This window comes from Vulpes vulpes, chromosome 7, assembly GCF_048418805.1.
Source record: "Vulpes vulpes isolate BD-2025 chromosome 7, VulVul3, whole genome shotgun sequence".
Taxonomy (NCBI): domain Eukaryota; kingdom Metazoa; phylum Chordata; class Mammalia; order Carnivora; family Canidae; genus Vulpes; species Vulpes vulpes.
In genome coordinates, this window is record NC_132786.1 from 125,294,390 (window position 1) to 125,315,565 (window position 21,176).

General features: G+C 41.0%; 1 protein-coding gene across 12 annotated transcripts in view; it reads right to left on the reverse strand.

The window, feature by feature from the left end:
• The window catches only part of CADPS2 (calcium dependent secretion activator 2), a 449,851-nt gene that overhangs the window by 138,021 nt on the left and 290,654 nt on the right, over positions 1-21,176 (reverse strand). For all 12 annotated transcript variants that reach the window (XM_072764916.1, XM_072764924.1, XM_072764914.1 and 9 more), the window contains exon 9: positions 18,447-18,513. In XM_072764916.1, coding sequence (XP_072621017.1) covers positions 18,447-18,513 — 67 coding nt within the window. The remainder of the gene's footprint in view (positions 1-18,446; positions 18,514-21,176) is intronic.

Sequence of the window (21,176 nt, forward strand, 5' to 3'; positions counted from 1 at the left end):
AATGTTATCCTGATTGATAGTTGTAGTATTTCTTGTATCTTAGAATTCATGACTTTTATCAGTTTTAGAATCTTGTTCATTATCTTTCCAAATGTTGACTCTACCTCATTTTCCCTTTATTCTTTCTTCAAATTCTGTCAGAAATGGGCAGCCCAGGTGGCTCAGCGGTTTAGCTCCGCCTTCAGCCCAGGGCCTGATCCTGGGGACCAGGGATCAAGTCCCACATCAGGCTGCCTGCATGGAGCCTGCTTCTCCCTCTGCCTGTGTCTCTGCCTCTCTCTCTGTGTCTGTCATGAATAAATAAATTAAATCTTAAAAACAAAACAAAACAAAATTCTGTCAGAAGTATCTTGGAACTTTATATTCTCTCCTCCCTATTTTAAGCTCTTATGTTTTTTCATTTCTCTATGCTGAGTACTAATTTCTTAAGATTATAATGGTCTATCATTAATTACATCACTAATTTTCTCTTTAGATGTGTCTAACCCACTCTAACCTGTCCAATAAGGGTGTAAATTCAATGACTGTTTTAATTTTTTACTAGTAGCTCTACATAGCCCCATTCCAAACCCTCTTGTTCATTTTTCATAGTGTTATGTTCTCTCTTTTGTTCTTATACTTTTGAACCAGTTTATAAATTTCATCACCATAAATGCAATTATTTCATAGTTTACATATATGACAATTATTACTGAAATTCTTGGTTGTGGAAATAATTGGTTTATTGTTTTCTAATTTTTTTTTTAAATTTTTTTTTTTTTTTTTTTTTATTTTATGATAGGCACACAGTGAGAGAGAGAGAGAGAGGCAGAGACACAGGCAGAGGGAGAAGCAGGCTCCATGCACCGGGAGCCTGATGTGGGATTCGATCCCGGGTCTCCAGGATCGCGCCCTGGGCCAAAGGCAGGCGCTAAACCGCTGCGCCACCCAGGGATCCCCTGTTTTCTAATTTTTAATCATGAGCTCATATCCAGCACCATTTCATCTGTAGATGTTTTACAAAACCTATGTAAAAGGTTCATCTCTCCAAAAACAATTTTTTTTAAAAATGTCAGATGCCTCAGATATATCACCAATCCAGAAGTACTTTTTGTGTTAATCTCTTAACTTGGGCATTTCCTTTATATTGTATGAAATAAATTAGAACTTCAACATTCTCTGAGTACATTCTAATAGTCACAAACTCTCAGGAGTCATTTTTACTCCATATCCAGAGCCTAAGGTCAAATATTAATTTACTAGCTGGGGGGAACCTTGTTTTCTAGTCCACATTTCACAAGATCTAGCTCTTTTTAGTTCTTTTTTCTTTCAAGTTCTTCATGAGATGATCTCTTACCCAAATTCCCACTTTGAGAATGCCTCAGGGTATGTTTTCTTTCTCTGGGTGGACAATACAATCCCTACATACCAACATCAACACCTCTTGTCCCCGCATACTCCACTCCAGCCCCAACAGGCGACAACGTCCACTCACAAGCCTCCCTAGCGAGTCCCTGAGGTTTTCCTGCTTGCAGTTCAGCTCTGCAGTTAAGATGTGCACTGGAACTTGCCCAGCATTTCTAGGTGTTTTCCACAAAAGAATTCTTAGCATTGTCTTTAGGACTAGCCAAGACCACCAATTCAAATCCTTTGGCTAATCCTTTAATTTTAATTTTCCTTTTATTGTGGAGATTCTGAATAACACGTCTAACTTTCATATATATGAGAAAATCTTTTCATTTTCACATTTTGCTACATTCCAGGAAAAAAAAATCTATGACGTGGTTAGTACAGGAAACCAAAATACGTTCAGATTTGTCTTATAATTAAACTATAATTATTAGACTTCAGGAACTAAGTAATGCTTTTGTCACCAATTATTGACAAAATAGAAAATATACTGAGCCAATAATTCCTAAGTTTCCTGTTCCATTCTTTCATTTGGAAGAATCTTAAAAATCTTGGCTGAATGAAAGTCTCCTTACTCGTCACCACACGAATAATCTGGAATCTGCTGGGAGAGAGATGACTAGCACAGAAAGGTCTGCCTTCCCTGCATGGCTTGGAAAAATCTCCCGCAAATATTAGTTGGAATTTATAGCTACCACGGCGTTTGGTACTCCAGACAGGCTCTCCGACAAGACTCACCTACTTTTATTCATTTCTCCACCTGAACTCCCAAGCAGGAATATATCACCTTCACCTTTAAAATCGCATGATTCATATTTCCTAATCTGGTAAACCCTACTCCTCTTTCCAGGACCCTTACACATTGTCCCCTTTACGCATTTCTAACTACATTTACTAGTATGCTGTCTCTTTGCTTTTGACTCACTGGCTCTCACAGTATCTGGCATATAGTCCCCGCCTTTTATTTTGTCCATGAAATTAAATTTATCTCAATCCAATAAAATATTCAGTCACATTTGGAAATCTACCTGATAGTACAGATCACATACTTTCCTAGTTTAAAAATAATACCAACAGTCTAGCACTCCCAGGTTTGCCAACTTGTACTCTTTAATGAATCTTCCTCCACTTACAAATAGTATTTGATTTTTTAAAATGTCAAACACTCCAACTAAAATGTTCAGGAAACAATAAACATGAGACTAAATTCATTCCCTTATCCAACTGGCCATTTTAAGCATCCAGAATGTGATGGACCCATGGAGGACCCAGGCCTTACTCTTTCAGGTATAGTGGTAGCTATGATGTGATTACAGTCATAAGAAACCCATTAAAATGCTGAGATACTTTAAGAAAAAAAAAACAAAATGAAATAATGAATCAAAAAATAACTGGGAAGCAAGTAATTAGGGAGTCATTATATTAAAGAGAAATTCCAACTTTTGCAAAAACACGATTCACATAAATGAGATCTTGCTATATATTTTGTGTTTTTACTTTGAGAAAAAGGTAAAGCCAAGACATTAGAAAGTATTATAAATTGAAAACTGATAGGAAAAAATGATAAGCAGTTTTGGAATTATAATGGAACTTAATGAACTAATTTCATTTTTACATATACTTAAGACACACACATTACGTAGTGGTATAGACAGTATTGGATTCCACAACGTTACAGGTTTACTGTCTGATGGTACTGTCTTAACATTCTACAAGGGTTTTATTTAATTGGTAAAAATTAATGAATACAATATTGTTACGTGTGGTGAGGATCTTAAGAGAATACCCTTAAGGGGTATTCTGGGAAACTGGAAACGAGGATATATAAAGGACTCAAGTCTCATGAAATCACAGAGAGTTAAACTTACAGCTAAGCTTCAATGGAAAGAAAACAAGATTATTCTCTAGAACATACTGATACTGAGGGATCAGGGTTTGGGGCCCTTGAGGTCATGATCTCAACTCCAGAACTCACAGAGGAGGAAACGGACTTTCCAAGGTCACCCAGGAGGAAATGATCACGTACGTCTAGGAACAGAAGTCTCCTCAAACCTAGTTAGGTGTTCCTTTTACTATGCCACATTATTCTATGATTCACATTCTGAAACTTACACTGCTTTCCCAAATAAGCCAATTACCTCTCACTTTCTGGCAAAGTTATTAAATAAGATAGCTATAAGATATATAGTCATCTGCAAGAATCTATAATCAAAGACTACTAAGACTATTTTGGGAGAGAAAGAAAAGTGAATTGAACAGCAAGTAATTCGAGGCATTATCCCTTTATTTCTCTCAGACACATATCCAATAGGTCATTTATAGTAATTTTTATAGTAATAGTTTTATTACTGTGTGTTTATAGTAAATTCATACTCAATGTTTTAGTCTAAAGTCGTATACTAAAGTTTGGTATACTAAAAGTTCATAAAGTTATACTAAAGTTTAGTATAAAGTCAAACTAAATGTTTTAATAACTGTTGATTATATCTTCAATTAATATTAAATTATAATCCTTTGATGTGTTTACTACCCCTCTTCAATTTTCCTTGGTCTGAGTATCGTCATGCTACTTTCCCTCCATACTCTTGCTGTTTGTGGCGTATCTCTTAAAATCACCAGACATATGGATTTGTTTAATCCCATTCTGAGAATCCGACTCCTAATACATCTATTTAATACATACGTAGTGAGAAAATAGGTATTGCTGTCTTTTGTTTTAGGTTTACTCAAGTTTTCTCAACATCCCATTTTTATCCTATACTAGGTACTTAAGACTTTTCAAGGAGAGAGCTAACCCCATATTTTCTCCAATGGAAAAAAATCATTTTTTACTGTTTCTTATATAACTTGAGAAGTATAGCCGTTTTTAACACGCCATTAACTTTGACAAAACATGGAAATTAGGTTTCACGTTTTGTTGTAATTACTTCATGGGGCACCTGGGTGGTTCAGTCAGTTGAGTATCTGACTGTTGATCTTGGCTCAGGTCATGACCTCAGGGTCCTGAGATGGGGCCCTGTGTCAAGCTCTGTGCTCAGCGGGGTGTCTGCTTGGGATTCTCCTTCTCTCTGCCCCCTCCCCTCCCGCCCTCTAAAATAAATCTTTAAAGAAAGAATTACTTCATATGTCTATAACTTGTTCGGGAATAATTTTTCATGTTTACGTTTGACTCAAGATATTTTAGAACAGCAACAGCTTTAGCTCAATTTTATCATTACTCTTTAATTCTTTTATATTTTAAGTTTCATATTTCTGAGAAACTATATTCATTCATCTCAAATACCAGGAGAGCTCCCCTTTAAATATTTTCAGGAAGGTGACCTACAGATCTTAGATGTATACTAAATTCTCAAGTCACACAATTTCCCATCAATTCTCTGTAGATCTAGCCCTACTGACTTCTGTAGTAGAGTGCTAAGATGTAGGAGGTAACACACATTTTTTATAAGACTTTGAGAGTGAGAACGAGCAAAAGCAAGAGAGTGAGCACAAGAGGAGGGAGGGTCAGAGGAGAGGGAGAAGCAGGCTCCCCCTGAGCAGGGGGTCGGGGGAGGCTCCATCCCAGGACCCCAGGATCAAGACCTGAGCCCAAGGAGGACACGGAACCCCCTGAGCCGGTGCCCCAACACACTTATTTTTAATCGAAAAAAATATTTTAGAAGAAATGTTTGAAGATTCTTCCCACTGTAGTGCTGCTCCCGTACGTCACCACCTAAAATGTGGACCTCAGTTTGGGTTTGGTTTTACTGCCTTATTTGTCAGCTCTCTCAGCCGACTCTCATTTTCACCAACCGTATTCAGCAGAGTCCACCTTTGTTATAAAAGAAGCGAGATGGGCATTAATGAGCTAATCCCTTTGCGGGTCTCCATTACTCCCCCTCCCCCAGCCCCACCACCTCTCCTCTTGTCTATCCTCGAACCAGCACTGATCTTTCAAGGTCTGACTCTGCTGAACGACAGAAAATCCTCGTTGATCCCCCTTCATCTCCCACTAGAGCACTGACAGGATTTACCTCTTCAGTCTCGAGCTGGAGAGGAAGTAGAAATGAACAGCTCTCCTAACCTTGTACTTTCTAGCAGTTACTGATGGAGTGAGGCTTGGACAGGAGTTCTCCCCGAGCACTGGGACGGGTTCTGTACGGCTGGAGGCAAAACCAAGCATTTGACTATTAGATGGTTTTTACATTTTTTGCTTTTGGCAAAATTCTAGAAGGAACTAGTTAGAAGATGATAGAATTTCAAAAACATTTTTTTTATGCTATTTCACTACATGTTTGGGGCATCTAACTTAGGAGCCTAAAAAAACCACACACACAACCAAACCTCGGTTGAGAAAGTGAGCAGTGCTGTGACAAGACGGTTTCCACCCAGCTACCGAGGGGAGCCAGGCTTATCCATGCTCACCTCTCTCCGTAATGCTATAAACAAGGAATCAATCTGAAACTCTTTCTCATTTTAGAAAAATACTCATTTACAGAAAAACTGGGAAGGGAAGCTACAGCCAGTTCATGAAGAGAGGCATTTGCCAATAAAACTTACTTTTTACGTTTGTAAAAAGTTAAAAAGTTGTTTTTAAAATTTTGTCACATATTTATATGCTTTTATCAGTTGTCTGCTACTCATAACTGCAAATGTACATCAATATAAAAGAACTTTTAATGTGAAGCCTTTTGTTTCTAGGAGTCTGTTTTTTCCTTTTCGCCGTCATTTTTATTCAAGCAAGGTGGTTTAACTAACCTGGTGTGCTCAAACAGAGGGAGAAGGGGAAATAAATCTGGGTGTTGAGCATAAAAAGACATAATGACGAAGCCACTTTTAGGTAAAGGGGCTGTCTTTCCTGTGTGACTTTTTATGTTACATAGAAGGTACCTCTGTCCTCTGCCTAAGCTTGTTTATTGATCTATGTGGCGTCCACAGAAATTTGCCGCCCCCCTGTTCTGGAAGCTACGAGTTTAAAAATCAAGGTTGGTTCCTTCTGGGGGCTGTGAGGAGGATCCATCCCTGGTGTCTCCCATCAGACCCCGTGGTGCTACCATTTTTGGGCATGTCTTGGCTGGTGGAAGCATCGTCTCCGTCTTGGTCTTTATCTCCACGTGGTGTTCTCCCTGTGTGCACGATGCTCCCAAACACCTTCTTCTTTAGAAGGATACAGTCCTACTGAATCAGGTGCCCATGCTCTCCTAGTATGACCTCATTCTAGGTAGAACAGAACTCCCAACTAAGGTCATATCCTTAGGTATTGGCAGTTAGGACTTCATAAGATTTTTTTTTTTTAATTCCAACTTTATTTCTTTTTAGTCGCAGAGAAACATGATAGAGTACTCAAAGAGGATTCTGAATCATGATCTTATTTCCTAAGAATAAAATCCCATTTGGAGAAGAGCCAGGGAAATAAGAACTTAAGGACAAAAAGCTAATAAAATACAATTTCCAATGGTTACAGGTAGCTGCATTTAGATCCTATTTAGTGGCATTTAGATCCGTGCTTACAATTGATTGATTAATGATTTTATTTTAGGACCTGTATCCATGGGCAACTACTTAAATTTACAATGGAAAGTTTACAATGACCTGGGGCACCTGGATGGCTTGGTTAAGCATCTGGCTCTTGATTTTGGCTCAGGTCATGATCTCAGAGTCGTGAGATCGAGCCCTGCGTTGAGCTCTGTGCTGGGCATGGAGCCTGCTTAAGATTCTCTGTCTCCTTCTGCCTGCCTGCCCCTACCTCCCACCCCTTGCTCTCTCTCTCAAAAACAAAAACAAAAACCCACCACCAACAAAGTTTACAATGACCTGTTAGTTGTACAAACTTATTTTAAGGGATGTATTAGCAAAACAGTTTTAAGACTAATCTGACTATAATCTGGTCTTTTATAAAGATATAGTTGGTCCTTTGATATCTTTGAGAGATCTGGGAGCTGGTCTTTCATTGTTCACTAGTCAGAATAGTGAATAACTGACTTTAGTTTCACGTATATTTATGATTTTCATTATCTTCCCTTGTTTATGGGTATTTTCCCACATTCATTCATTCAACAAATATTGAGGACCTACAATGAATATTTCTAGGTCCTGAGCATTACAACAATGTCCCCAGCATCAGAGTCAGAAAAAAAAAATTAGAAAAATAATATCAATCTCACACAGAAGGAGAAGTCTCCACAAATAAGGATGTATCTAAAGCAACTTTCAGTGTGAATTGTTTTTGAAGAAAAAGAAAACAGTAAAAGAGAATGGTATTGAAGGGGGCATATTTTTGATAATTGGGCCAGAAAATGGCTCTCTGCAGATAATCATATTAAGGTGTTTAAAATGGAAGGGAAGGGGGATAAGCAGGTTTACCGGGAGTCCCCCGTTGCAAAGCGCAAGTCCCACTTTGATTCCCCCTCAATTACTCTTTCCAACTCAGCTCTGACATGACCTCGGGACACCACTTGCACTCTTGCACGTCTCAGTCTGATTTTCCATCAGAGACAACAATAACATGCCCTACGGGGCTGATGCAGAGTACCTGGCACCGGCCTGCCGAGCGTGCTGGTCTCCCAACAAACCAAACCCAGCTGCTGTCAGGGAACCATCCTCCTCTCTTCCCTTGTGACTTCCGAGAACCCTTCCACTGGGGGCTGGAGATGTGCTCTGTTGCTGCACAGTGAAGGCACCTGGCTGATTCAGGGCCTGCGCTGATCCTGGCCCTACGCTCCTCTGCTGTGGATGACCCGAGGGCTTTCCTGTCTCGGCCTCTGTGTCCCAGCCTCACTTGGTTCTCTCTTTCTCTCCCCTAGGTTGTTTCTTTCCCACTAAGAATACAGATTCATTGAATGAATATGTAAATGAACAAGAACCTGAGAAAGTGGAGATGCCTCTAAATGTAGTTTTAGATATTATCTCTTTTATTCTAATGGACATTATCTTGATTATATACTTCAATATACATTTTTAAAATAATTAGTTTAAAAAAAGATTCATCTCTAAATATCTCTACATTAATTATGTTCATGTGGTCATGCACTAAAGAACCCAGACATGATCTTGTGTAACCCACATAAAATGCTAAAAATTTGCTTGCCATTTAAGGTCTAATCTTCAAAATTACCCGTCAAAAGGCTTGTTTTTTCTTTTCTTTTTTTTTTTAATTAATTTTTATTGGTGTTCAATTTACCAACATACAGAAAAACACCCAGTGCTCATCCCGTCAAGTGTCCACCTCAGTGCCCGTCACCCATTCCCCTCTTTTTTTTTAAATATGGAATGTAAAATGCTTAACATCAGTGTTGCTTCTTTATGTAACTTGGAATACAAGTCTGGCTACTGTTTTATGCTTTATTTTTTTATTTTTTTTTTATTTTTAAGTACTATATTTCTAGCTAGCTTTAAATAATGCCTTAACATGATACATAAAATTTTAAGTACCAAATTCAAGATTTTTAGAAATTTTAGAAATAAAAACAAAACAAAACAAAAAGCCCTTTAACTTCAAAGGAATCACCTACTTTCTAAAGGTATGGTGATTTATTTTATTCTATTTAATTATTTTTTTTTATATATTTATTCATGAGAGAGAGAGAGAGAGACAGAGAGAGGCATAGGGAGATGCAGGCTCGTGCAGGGAGCCTGCCATGGGACTCGATCCCAGGACCCCGGGGTCACGCCCTGGGCCAAAGGCATCGCTAAACCGCTGAGCCACCTGGGCTGCCCAGCCATGGTGACTTAAATGACAATGTATTAAACATTTGCTTTGTTTTGTACTTCTTTTAATGTTTTATTTAATCTTTTAAAACCTCAAAAGTCCCTCCACAGACCCAGAATGAGTCGTACCTGGGCTGAGGGTTTTAATGAAGAGTACAGATGGAAGAGTAACAAAACACCAGCCACTAACAAAGCTATCACTGAGAATTAGGAAACCTGACCCAGGAGACAACTGAAAAAAGTACAGCTTGGCTTTTTAATACATTGGCTCCAGAAGCAACTAACCATGAATACCACCCTTTAACTCACTGGCTCCTAGTTCTAGTTCCATAAAAGTACTGTATTTTACACTTCTTTGGATTTCCTGAGTCTTCCCAAGAGCTTTCACTTTACCCACGTCTTTTGCGAGGTCATGTTCAATCACACTCCTGAGCCAAACTCCACAATGAACCTGCAGCGTACATTCTAGTGAACGCTCCTGAATGGTGCTAACACCTTGTGGCTGCCGGTTTGCTAGCCAGTGTCCAACAAGTTAAGGGTAATGTGAGGAGCTGCACTCCGCAACAGGGGTATCAGTTGGCGCGAATGGTTAAACCATGTTGCTGGCAGAGAAGCTATGGGACCAGCTCCCTGGGCCCCCAAGGTAAGGTTCTGCAGCCTCCACACTGTCCCATCACCACATGACAGGGAATTAGACAGAAACAGGTGGTCTGACCTAGTATTTGTTTTCACTTATAAGCTTCCATGTCTATTACGGAACAAAGCTTATATAATATACTACATTGCAATTGAAAATCCTTTCAGTGGAAAGATAGAGCAATGATAAACATTCAGTATACTTTACCCAATCCACTCTTAACTCCATCGAGAATGGATTTATTGAGAAATGGGGGATAAAACAGACTTTAATCTGAGGACAGCATTAAATCGGGTTTTGGCATCACTACCTTTGACGGGGCACCTTCCCTTAAGTTGTTGAGGTCCCACGAGGTACCTGCATCTGGTCTGGGAACCCGCCCATTTCATTTTCAATTGCCAACCTGTTCAACACCTGTCTGTGTCCACACGTGTAAGTGCTAACTATGAGTTTTCAGAGACCACAGCGTTCAGGTTTGCATGTTGTATTCCTACTGCAGAGATCATGTTAACAGCTGGCAGCTTAGCAACTGCCACCATCTAATTTCAGTAAAGATTAAGGCTTAAAAAATCCTTAGCTGGAAACGCTCTTGGTAGAGGCCAAAGGTGCCGCTAGAGTTATTTTTTTAAAAAAAATCCCACAGCTTAATTTAATCAAGGAAAAGGACTATATCTTCAAGATCATGATGGATTTGAGGGGAATATATATTTATTGTCTTGACCAAATGGCCTAAAAACGATTTAGCCATTGGTGTAGAAACTGAAGAGGGGAAAGGCAGTCTTTTAAAAACAATGCTCAGAGTGATAACACACATATATTTAACAAATAGTTTCTACTCACAGTAGATTATAAGAAAGACAAGGTCCTTATTTTCATGGGACATATATTCTAGAAGGGGTAAAGAATTAATAGGAAAATACATAAATAAAAAAGATCATTTTGATTAGAAATAAATACTCTGAAAAATATAAAACAAGGTGCTGGGACAGAGATACTTTAGATTGGGTGGACAGAAAAGGCCCATTTAAGATGACATTTGACTGGATACTTAAATGGGTTGGCAGAATGAGCCAGCCATGGGGAAGCGAAAGCAAGAGAATGTTCAGAATTTCTATAGACGGGCTGACGAGTAGCCCAACAACCATTAGACGAGCAAATAGCACAGGACTCATCGCAAAGGCCTGTTTGCATAGAAATCATATCGTAAAAAATAAACCCGTATTATATATTTGGGGTACATTTGGAGAGGGAGGGCAGTGACTGAGACACTGAACTCCAATTCTTGGCACCGTAATTAATCCAGGGTGAACACTGCAAGCCGGAGCGCTGCTCGGTGTGAGAGGACACACCAGACAGGAAGCCGCGGGCCCGGGTCTGCAGGGCCTGCTCCAGGTCGCCGGTGGGGTAATTGTAAGCCTAATGGGAAGTCACTGGACGACTTCAGCAGCAAATGGCAAGACCTGGGTTATGCCTCAAATACATGATTTTGGCAATGCAAACAGTAGGTTCCAGGGAGAATGGCAGGATGACACCGTAGGAGTCGGTGTGAAGCTGAGGGTAGTTCCAGCTAGGACAGCGGCACATGAACTGCAGAGGACGGATGTAAGCAGGACACTGTTCGGGCTACAGGTCAAACAGGACACATAGGTGTTGTCGTGTGTGCACAAACAGAAGACAATATTATGTTCCATACAGAGGTTTGAGCAGGAACCCAAAGTAAAGGGCAGATAATATTCACTCACTTAAATACCTACTGAGTCTTTGCTAAGTGGCAGGCGCACTCTGTATGTAGCACGGACAGAGATGTGTGTGCATGTAAATACATACATACGCGTTAGCGCACAGCTTGCAAAAACTGAGACTTGAAAAACAGTTTTCTAAAAAAAAACCCTGAGCCCACAATATTTAATTCTGACTTCACAATACTGGGCAATTCTCATTCATAGGTCCTTTGTGCTTTTTTATAGGAATGAGCTATACAGTAAGAGGAATCAGACATTTCCCTGGAATCTAAACAGGATGACAACAACAGGAATTGTAAGGGAATACCGGGTAAATACAAAAGAGGCATTTTTGCATCAGGATCACTGCCTGATCCTTACGAGAGCCTCCTTATTAAATCCAACCCACGTTCACTTCATCTTGTGTTTTGTGATTTTAGCTCCTAAGACACAGGTAAATCGTCATGTGATAGCTCACATTTTAGAACTATTTTGAAAAATAAACGCATTGGTGGTTCACGTTCAGGGGTAAACTGTATAAAATAATATGACCATTTTTTCTCCACTATGGAAAGCTCAATGATCACAAAGCAAGAATCATCTTTAAAAAAATAAAAAACTAAAAAAATTCTTGTTCACTAACATTTTGCTTCAAATAAGCCCTACAACCAATAGGACTTTCGATTTTCTTTCATATGGCAACTGTGCATCTTGAAAGAAAATAATGTATGCTACTCGACACATGAGGACTGTTTATTATAAAAAAATGACAAATGAAAAAGCAGGCCAAAGTTCTGGTAGCTAAGCACTCCTGAGTCACCTAAAGCTTCGTGATCCTCCATGGTATAGAGACCCATGCCCTTTGGCCCAGTTATCCCTTTTCTGTAAGAACACTGCCACACACACACACACACACGAAGCTTGATAACAAACCGTGTATATTGATTGTACCACTGCTGGTCTTTTCAGAGAGAGGGAGAGAGAGAGGCAGCGGGGGAGGAGGAATCGTGAGCAGGCTGTGTACTCACCGCGGAGCCCAACGTGGGGCTCCGTGTCCCAAACCTGAGGTCGCCATCAGGAGCCAGATGCTTCACCGACTGAGCCACCCAGGTGCCCCAGCATCGCTTATTGACTAAAGAAAAGGAAAAACTTAAATGTCCAACAACGAGGGGCATTTATTACATCAGTTAATCCATAGTATAGGACTCAGTCAAAAGAATAAAGTGGATTTTTACGTGCTGACGTGGCACCTCATCTGTAATATTTTTAACAGGGGCTCAAAACAATCTACAGCATACACACGGGATGATCCTGTTAAGAAGCGAAGGGTGTGTGCGCACATGCGTGAGCACAAACACGCTGAGAGAAGTGGAGAAGGCCATCCTACCGGCGATGGTTCCCTGGCAACGGTCGTTTGGGAAGGAGAACGGGAATAAGATGGCAATGCTTGTGCGGAAGGCAGGGCTGTTGTTGATGACGGCTCTTCATTTTCTCCATAAATAATTCTGTATGATTTGATTTTATCCTACATTGAACGTGCCCTGGGTTTGTAAACTTTAAATAAATTTAAAACATAAAGCAGGCAGCCCTAGTGGCTCAGTGGTTTAGTGCCGCCCTCAGCCCAGGGTGTGATCCTGGAGCCCCAGGATCGAGTCCCACATCAGGCTCCCAGCACGGAGCCTGCTTCTCTCTCTAATAAAAAAAAAAAAAAAAATTAAAACATACAGCTAGAGAGCCACTGTCCATGACTTTCTTGGTCTGACAGTGTCTCTCTGCGCTGCACGTTGCTCTGGGCCGACACAGCCGCTGTCCTAAGCCTCCACCCTGACCACACAGCCCCACGCATCACCGGTATCTCACATACGGGACAGCAGCCCGCGGCGGGGGCTCTGCACGCGCCCTGAGCATCTCTGAGGGCGACAGGCTGGGGCAGCCACTGCTTTCACGTCTAAGGCGGATTCCTGGTGGCGTCTCCCAGGGAGCACTCTCGGAAGTCTGCAGCAGCTCCGCGTCACTCAGTGACACGGCCGACTGTTCGCATCCTGTGCCAACTCAGCTCATGGGTAATTAACATGACGTCTTGATAGCCTGCTGTTGTTTGCAGCAACTTCGAGTCATGATTCTGACACGTCGACAACAAGCAGTGAACACTTTGATACGGGGCCAAAACAACATCGATGTCTACTTCGGTTTCTAGTGATGTCACCCAGTAAGTGGCCCTCGTGCGCGTGAGACGCCCTGTGCTCTCACTTACTGGCCATTTGTCGTCAGACTCTTTGGTGCCTCCTGAAATTAATGATCCACGGTGATTATTCCTACATCCCTGTATCTGTTTGTCTTCAGATCAACTGTGTTTGTGTGCCTCGATTTAGTCACGGCGTTACGACAGAGAAAATAAAAGCCTACTTACTTTGCAGATTAAATTTGGGTTTGAATGCTTGACTCCACCACATACCGATAATAATCCCTTTGTACGTCGACTGCGTCTGTACAACAGGGATCGTATTTATTACCTATCCCTCAAACATACCTTATTCTGAGGATTAAATAAGATAATGTGTTAAAAGTGCTTCACACAAATGGCTGCTACTACTGCTTAGTAAATATTAGAAAAGATACAGCAATAACTGTAGCAGGGAATTGCTTCAGAAATATCTAACTTTATTGCAGAATATGCAATATGTGGAAGCATTTGAATAGGCACTAGAAACTACAGAATTACGAAATAATCCAGTTTGATTAAATCAGAGAATTTCAAAGCTATTAAATGGTTGCACTATAACAAACAAAAATATATTAGTGCTATAAGCACTCTACAACCATGATATCCTCCAAATCTAATACTAAAATGCTGAATAAGCACAAGAAAAATGAATAAGAAACACTGGAGTTTAATTTTGATAAGATTTCCAACATATTCTTCAAAATCAATTGTTCTTTCAATTTGGCTTAAACTAACATTTACCATCTTCATTAAAAAAAAAAAGGCAGCCTCTTACAAAACGTAAAAATCTATTCAATATGGTAACTACACCGACTTCAGAATCTGAATGGGGACCAAACTAATCTTATTTACGATCGTACTTAGAAGCTAAATAAGCACCCCACGTTAATCAATATTTCCCCATTCTGGATTCTGCTTTAAATGTTTATATGAAGGTCTTTTCACCTCAGCAGCTATTCGAGTGTTCACTTCGAACAATGACTTTGCAGCTGGCCAAACCAGACTCTCAATCAATTTTTATGAGTACAAATTCTTGAGCTGATGGCTACATCTCCAGCTATATCACTCACATAATACCCACTCACAAGTGGTGATGAGATTCACATTATCGCCAGAGCACCATTCTGCCGACGGCAGCAGCAGACACAGCAGGGGGACAGTGGCCTCCCTAGAAAAATGACTCCTTCACCTTTCAATAATGCAGCCCGCAGGTATGAACCTACAAGCTGCGTGCCAACAGAATGAGAGTGCTCTTTAAAAATACTAATAAAAACCACCCAGTTCCTCCCAACGGGTCACTCGCACTGAATCTCCATACACATCCATCTTGATTTTGAAGTGTGTGCATTCAATTTGTCTTCCCATTACATTTGGAATTGAAAGGAAGATTTAATTGTATTTAAAACTTCAGAAAGTTGCCAGAGTACTGGCATGTTTACCTCACTAGGTCTGGCCGTGGAATTCTCTGTACTAGTGCATGTGTATTACATATATTTGTGCAAAATTATAATGCTTAAATGTGACTTTAGATGGCAAGATGGTATCTCAGGTAGAGTAAATATGAATTCATTATAGTCTGGTGGTGATTTTTTCTGCATTTCCATTATGGAACATATGAGCTCATCTTTAAATTTTACCTATGGGTTTAAATTAAAAATGTGCCCTTTAAAATGTTACACTTAGGGCGCCTGGATGGTGCAGTCAGGTAAGCATCTGACTCTTGGTTTCAGCTCAGGTCATGGTCTCAGGGTCCTGTGACGGAGCCTTGAGTTGCAGTCCATGCTCAGCGGAGAGTCCGCCTGAGATTCTCTTCCTCTGCCCCATCCCCAGCTCCTACATGCTCTCTCTCTCAACTAAATAAAAACCTTAAAAAAAAATTAAAATGTTAAACTTACTTTTGTTACCAAGAGAACGCTCTAGCTTCCCAGAGACATGGTTAATGTTCCTCAAAGATATCTCAATTAATGATCTCAAAGTATCCTTTCATTCCTAAAGTCTTTTATAGAGTGATCATCAACATGTACGAGTTTGTCCTATAACTTTTGATTCCTGTAATCACACGCTAGAAAATAAGGCAAGGAGCAGAGGATTACCTCAAACCTCGCCTGGCCAAAAGCTTGAGGTGATCACCTGATCTCTCCAGACAGCTCCAATGGAGTCCATTTTCATATACACAATGAACATAGTTGAACTCTTTTAACCTGTCATTTAACCAGGTCTCTAGACTAACGCACACTCTCCGATTCATTTTTTAAAACATAATGAACATGATCCAGCAACTGCACTCTGGTATTTACCCAAAGGAGCTGAAGACTTATGTCTCCATAAAAACTTGCCCAGGAGTGATTATAGCGACTTTATACATAATTGCCAAAACTCAGAAGCAGCCAAGATGTCCTTCCATGGGTGGATGAACGAACAGACTGTGATTCACCCAGACAATGGAATATTATTCGGTGCTAAGAAGAAATGAGCTATCGAGCTATGAAAAGACACAGAGAAAACTTACAAGCATATTATTAAGTGAAAGAAACCAGTCTGAAAAGGCTACGTGCTGTAAGATTACGACCCTGGAAAAGGTGAAACTATGGAGTTGGTAAAAACCACCATGAGGTTTTTGCCATGAGGGAGAATAGGCAGGAAACAGGATCTTTAGGGCAGTGAAAATACTCTGCAGGACACCTCAATGGTGGACATATGCCACCAAACATTTGTTGGCGCACACACAACACACAGCACCAAGAGTGAACCTTGACATTAACAGCACTTGCTGGATGACTACCATGTTCAATGTCGGCTCACGTACCAAGTGACGCTGATGATGGGGAGATTGTGGCATGTGTGGGGGCAGGGGGCATATTGAAAAATGTCTGTACCTTCCTCTCAATTTTGTTGTGAACCTAAAACTGCTCTAAAAAAATAAAAGTCTGAGGCAGCCCTGGTGGCTCAGCGGTTTAGTGCCGCCTTCAGCCCAGGGCCTGATCCTGGAGACCTGGGATCGAGTCCTGCGTCGGGCTCCCTACATGGGGCCTGCTTTTTCCTCTGCCGTGTCTCTGCCTCTCTCTCTCTCTCTCTCTCTCTTTCTCTCAGGAATAAATAAAATACTTAAAAAAATAAAAGTCTGTATAAAAAAACCCTAAAAATAAAAAAAATGTAATGACTAATATGTAAGACGCCCTGCTTGTGAAGAGTCAGCTAGTCAGTTTTGTGCCAATAACATCAGCTATTAAAAATATGGAATCAAGAAAAAATCTGCAGAGTAATGCACAAAGTGTGACTATGAAAAAGCTACTGTTTCTGTGAAAAATCAGTTGAGTGCTTTAAAAAGATCTGATAAAGACTAGTTGCTAATACAAAGTTGTGACGTTATAGATGAGTGAGACATCTGTAGGATATAGAGGAGACATGAATAGGAATATGACATAAATAGGACATAAATGCCCAGAAAGATCTGCGTTAAAACTGCTTAGTAAATGAATGCATTTAAGTTCTTGTGCCAATGTAAAAAAATTAAACCTGGAAGCTAAAGGAGAGGTCTCGTGGGTTTGGTTTCTGGAGGACAGACCACGACCCAGAACTTCAAACAGGAGACCCGCACTCAAAGCAAATGCCTGGGCTTTGTATCAAGATTGTCGATGTGGGTGTGCACATGTAGGTGTATCTTTGGTTAAATTAGCTGACCAAATACTGGCTTTCATCACATGAAGCTACATTTTAACCAGACAGGCTGGCTGTGTACTATGCAGGTAAAGCTTTTGACTGAATTTTCACACTTTTCATGAAGTTACCATGAGATGGTGGCACATCCAACAGTGGACAGAGAGCCTTACTGACAGGTTTCCCGCCTCATCGTTCACGTCATTCTGATGCCACGTAAGTCTGCTCAACGCATGTGTAGGAACTGATAAGATTTTAGAGACTGTTTTATGTTGAGAGCACCAAGGATGATTTTCTTTTCATATATACCCATTGGGAATAAAATGGCTTGGACTCATCATAGAATGAACGACTACTACTCAGAAGGTCACTCTTCAATGCACGTTTAACTTGAGTATATTCGATGAGCAACTGTCCCCCATGATTAAAAACAACGAACAAAACAGAGTCCACCAGAATGTCTGTCCCAGTAATCGGTCTATATGCAGAACCCTACTGCAATCAAATCCACCAGTCCAGGTAATTTAAAGATGTAATTATGTGCATAGGTCGTAAAAATTGCTTATCTGTAAAACACAGGAGCTTCTAAGTATTATGCTTTATCTATAAAATACCAGAAATGTTGCAGCTTTTCACAAGGTATGGTCCTGTCATCCTCGAGAACTTTAAGATCGTTTCAGGGAATCTGCAGGGTCAAAACTATTTTTGTAATAATATTCAGGCATCATCTGCCTTTTTCACAGTTATTCTCTCATGTGTGTACAGTGGAATTTTCCAGAGGCTAAATTTCATCTGATATTGCAACAGATTGAATGCAGAAGTTGATATGAAAATACAGCTGCATTCTGTTAAGCTAGACATTAAAGAGATGTGAAAAAGTGTAAAATAATGCCGCTCATTTCCCTAAATTGTTTGGTTCAGAAAACAGTTATAAACAGTTGTTTTACACAAAAATGTCGCTTGTGTTAGCATGTAAAAAACCTAGTACTTTTATTTTAAAATGAAATATTCAAAGGTCTTAAGTTTTAGTTTCTAACACAGTGAATATCAATCAGTAGATCTAACCCACCAGACAAAAGTTTGAGAACTGCTGTGTTGGATGGATTCTGTATCAGGAAAATAATTTACTGACCTGAACGAGAACGAAGTACCGTTTTTTCCATCTTTTCCAAACCTTCTGTCCCAGGGCATACAGATATCTGGTTAGAAAAACAAGCAAAGAATATTTTAGATGAATAACGGTGCGGCTCTGTGTAATCGTGTTTCTTCCGTGTTTCTATTCCTGAGAGCGGCCTGCTAAAGGCAAAGTTGAGTTCATCTGAACGCCGAGACAGCACGTCGCTTCTGTGGTACAGGATGACTGAGCTTATTCTAGGTTCTTGAAAGGGAACTGACTTACATGGCTCATCGATTTGTTAGTTCTTTTTTTTTTTTTTTTTTTAAAGATTTTATTATTCATAGAGACAGAGAGAGAGAGGCAGAGACACAGGCAGAGGGAGAAGCAGGCTCCATGCAGAGAGCCTGATGTGGGACTCGATCCAGGGTCTCCAGGATCACGTCCTGGGCTGCAGGCGGCGCTAAACCGCTGCGCCACCGGGGCTGCCCGGTTTGTTAGTTCTTATGACAAACTGAGCGAAGTTGGAGCCAGAAAGTATAATCAAAGAACCAGTGGGAATTGTATTCTTACGCACACGTCTTCGGAGAGACCAAGGCGACAACTGGGGACAGGGCGCCCAGTGTCCCGGCTCTCCGATGACCGGGGCTGGGGAGTGGGGCTCACGGAGGCGGCGGCTACAGAGCCAAGGGTCACTGTCCCGCTAGCTGACCCCGAGTGAGGCCCGCACCCATCCCCGTTCCCGTTTCTTCGACTATCAACCGGAGGACTTGGTTTGCTGATTTCTGCGGTGTCTCCCAGTCTCATGATTTGCTGGTTGAGCTGATTTATGCAAGTATCTTGCTGCAAATTTTCCTAACCACGGAATTCAGACCCTAACGTGGGTGAGGAGGCCGTGGCATAATTCAACAGAGTTACAACCTGGGCTTCGGTTTAACTTTGCGTTGCTATGGGTAACATGAGGTGAAATGAATAGTCAATCATTTGAGAATAGGACTTGGGTTCTCACTGAATATATAGATACATATATCAAGGAAGAAAAAGATGATGCTAAAAATTAATCAAGTGAAGCATATCATGGAGAGCTATTTTAAAATTTGACCATGGAACCTTAAACACACCTTCTACGACAGTGGGAAACACGGTTAGAAGTTTGAAATGTGATGACTGCAGGCCTAATTTTTAAATTCAAGATTTTTCAATATTTTATCACAGTCCTTTATTTCTGATGTGAAGGTTTATCACTGTAAGGGCTATGCAAACTAAATTTATTTGCAATTCTGAGTAATAAAAAAGTACTACGGTTAATCATTTATTTGGGGGCTTAAAAGTCTTGAGACTCTCGTTTTTATTTTATTTTATTTTAACATTTATTTATTTAGAGAGAGTACGTGATCAGGGGAGAGGCAGAGGAGAGGCAGAGGAGCAGACTCCCTGCTGAGCGCAGAGCTCCCGTGGGGCTCTGTCCCACGACCCCGAGATCATGACTTGAGCCCAAACCAAGAGTCAGAAGCTCAAACGACGCAGACACCCAGGCACCCCCAGAGGCTTTCATGATTTTTAAAACTAAAATCTTGGCATGACTTTTTCGTTTCTGTCTTACTTACATAATTATATTTTGCAAAGCAAAGCAAACCTTCTCGCCCCATTTTTAAGAAGAAATGCAGGATGTTGGCTGAGGCATGTTGAAATGGATGGGCACTCTTTTTAAATTCTTTTTAATACCTCTTCCCCATCTGTCCAACCTCCAGCCTGCCCGGCTCTGGCAGCCAGTCTCTGTATCTATGAGCTTGGTGTCCTGGGTTCTGGATTTTGAGAATCAAGAAAACAAACATGCAATTACTCAAAGTGGAAATAAAAACTAGGCTTTTGCATGGGAAATCATCATCTGCACTGCCCAAATCAATTACGTAGTTTCTTCCAGACACATCCGCTAGCTGGGTAACTTCTGCTGGGCTTGCACAACACCCCTGACACCACGCTCCTGGGCATAACTCGAATTCATTTAGCATCCACGGCTACTGTTCTCAGCTGTTCACTAGCTCCTCCTGAGGTCCCTCCAACGCCCTTTGCCTCACCTGCGCTCTAGCCTCTAATTTCTCTTCTACGGTTTTGGTGACAGTGTTTCGCTGCTCTCTTGCTGCCTCTCCTGTGTCATTTCCCTCTCCTGAAAGGCACACACCCAAACTCCTCTCACAGGGTTAACAGCAATGACCTCAGGAGCTGGGTACTGTGGACACGACAGATGCAAGATGTACACCAAACAGCTGCCTCGGAGCCACAGAAGACATCTAGAGTCACCTTTGCCCGTGACCACGGCCCACTTCTCCGCTCCTTCAAGTGTCTCGCTCAGCACGCTGCTGGGTCATATGCAAGTGAAGGTGAACGGTGACATGCAAACCATCAACACCCCAAGCAAGTGTCGGCAAGTCTTCCTGGGAGCAACGGTCTTACACGAGGAATACTACACCCGCTGCAACACCATTCAAAATCACGCGCCAACAAACTGGGAATGACGATGTAGGAATTCTCCGACAACAGCAGAGCCGTGGGTGGACACATAGACGTGTACACTGGACATTGGGAGGTGTCATAAGAAACTGGATGAAAGACATTTGAGACTGGAACCAAGGAAGGCATTTGAATGTTGGGCCATGACGTATTTTGGGGTGTTGCACTACGAGAAGGAATTTAATCAGCCATATATGGAAGTCACAACTGAACAAGCACGTCTAGAAAGTTGCTAGG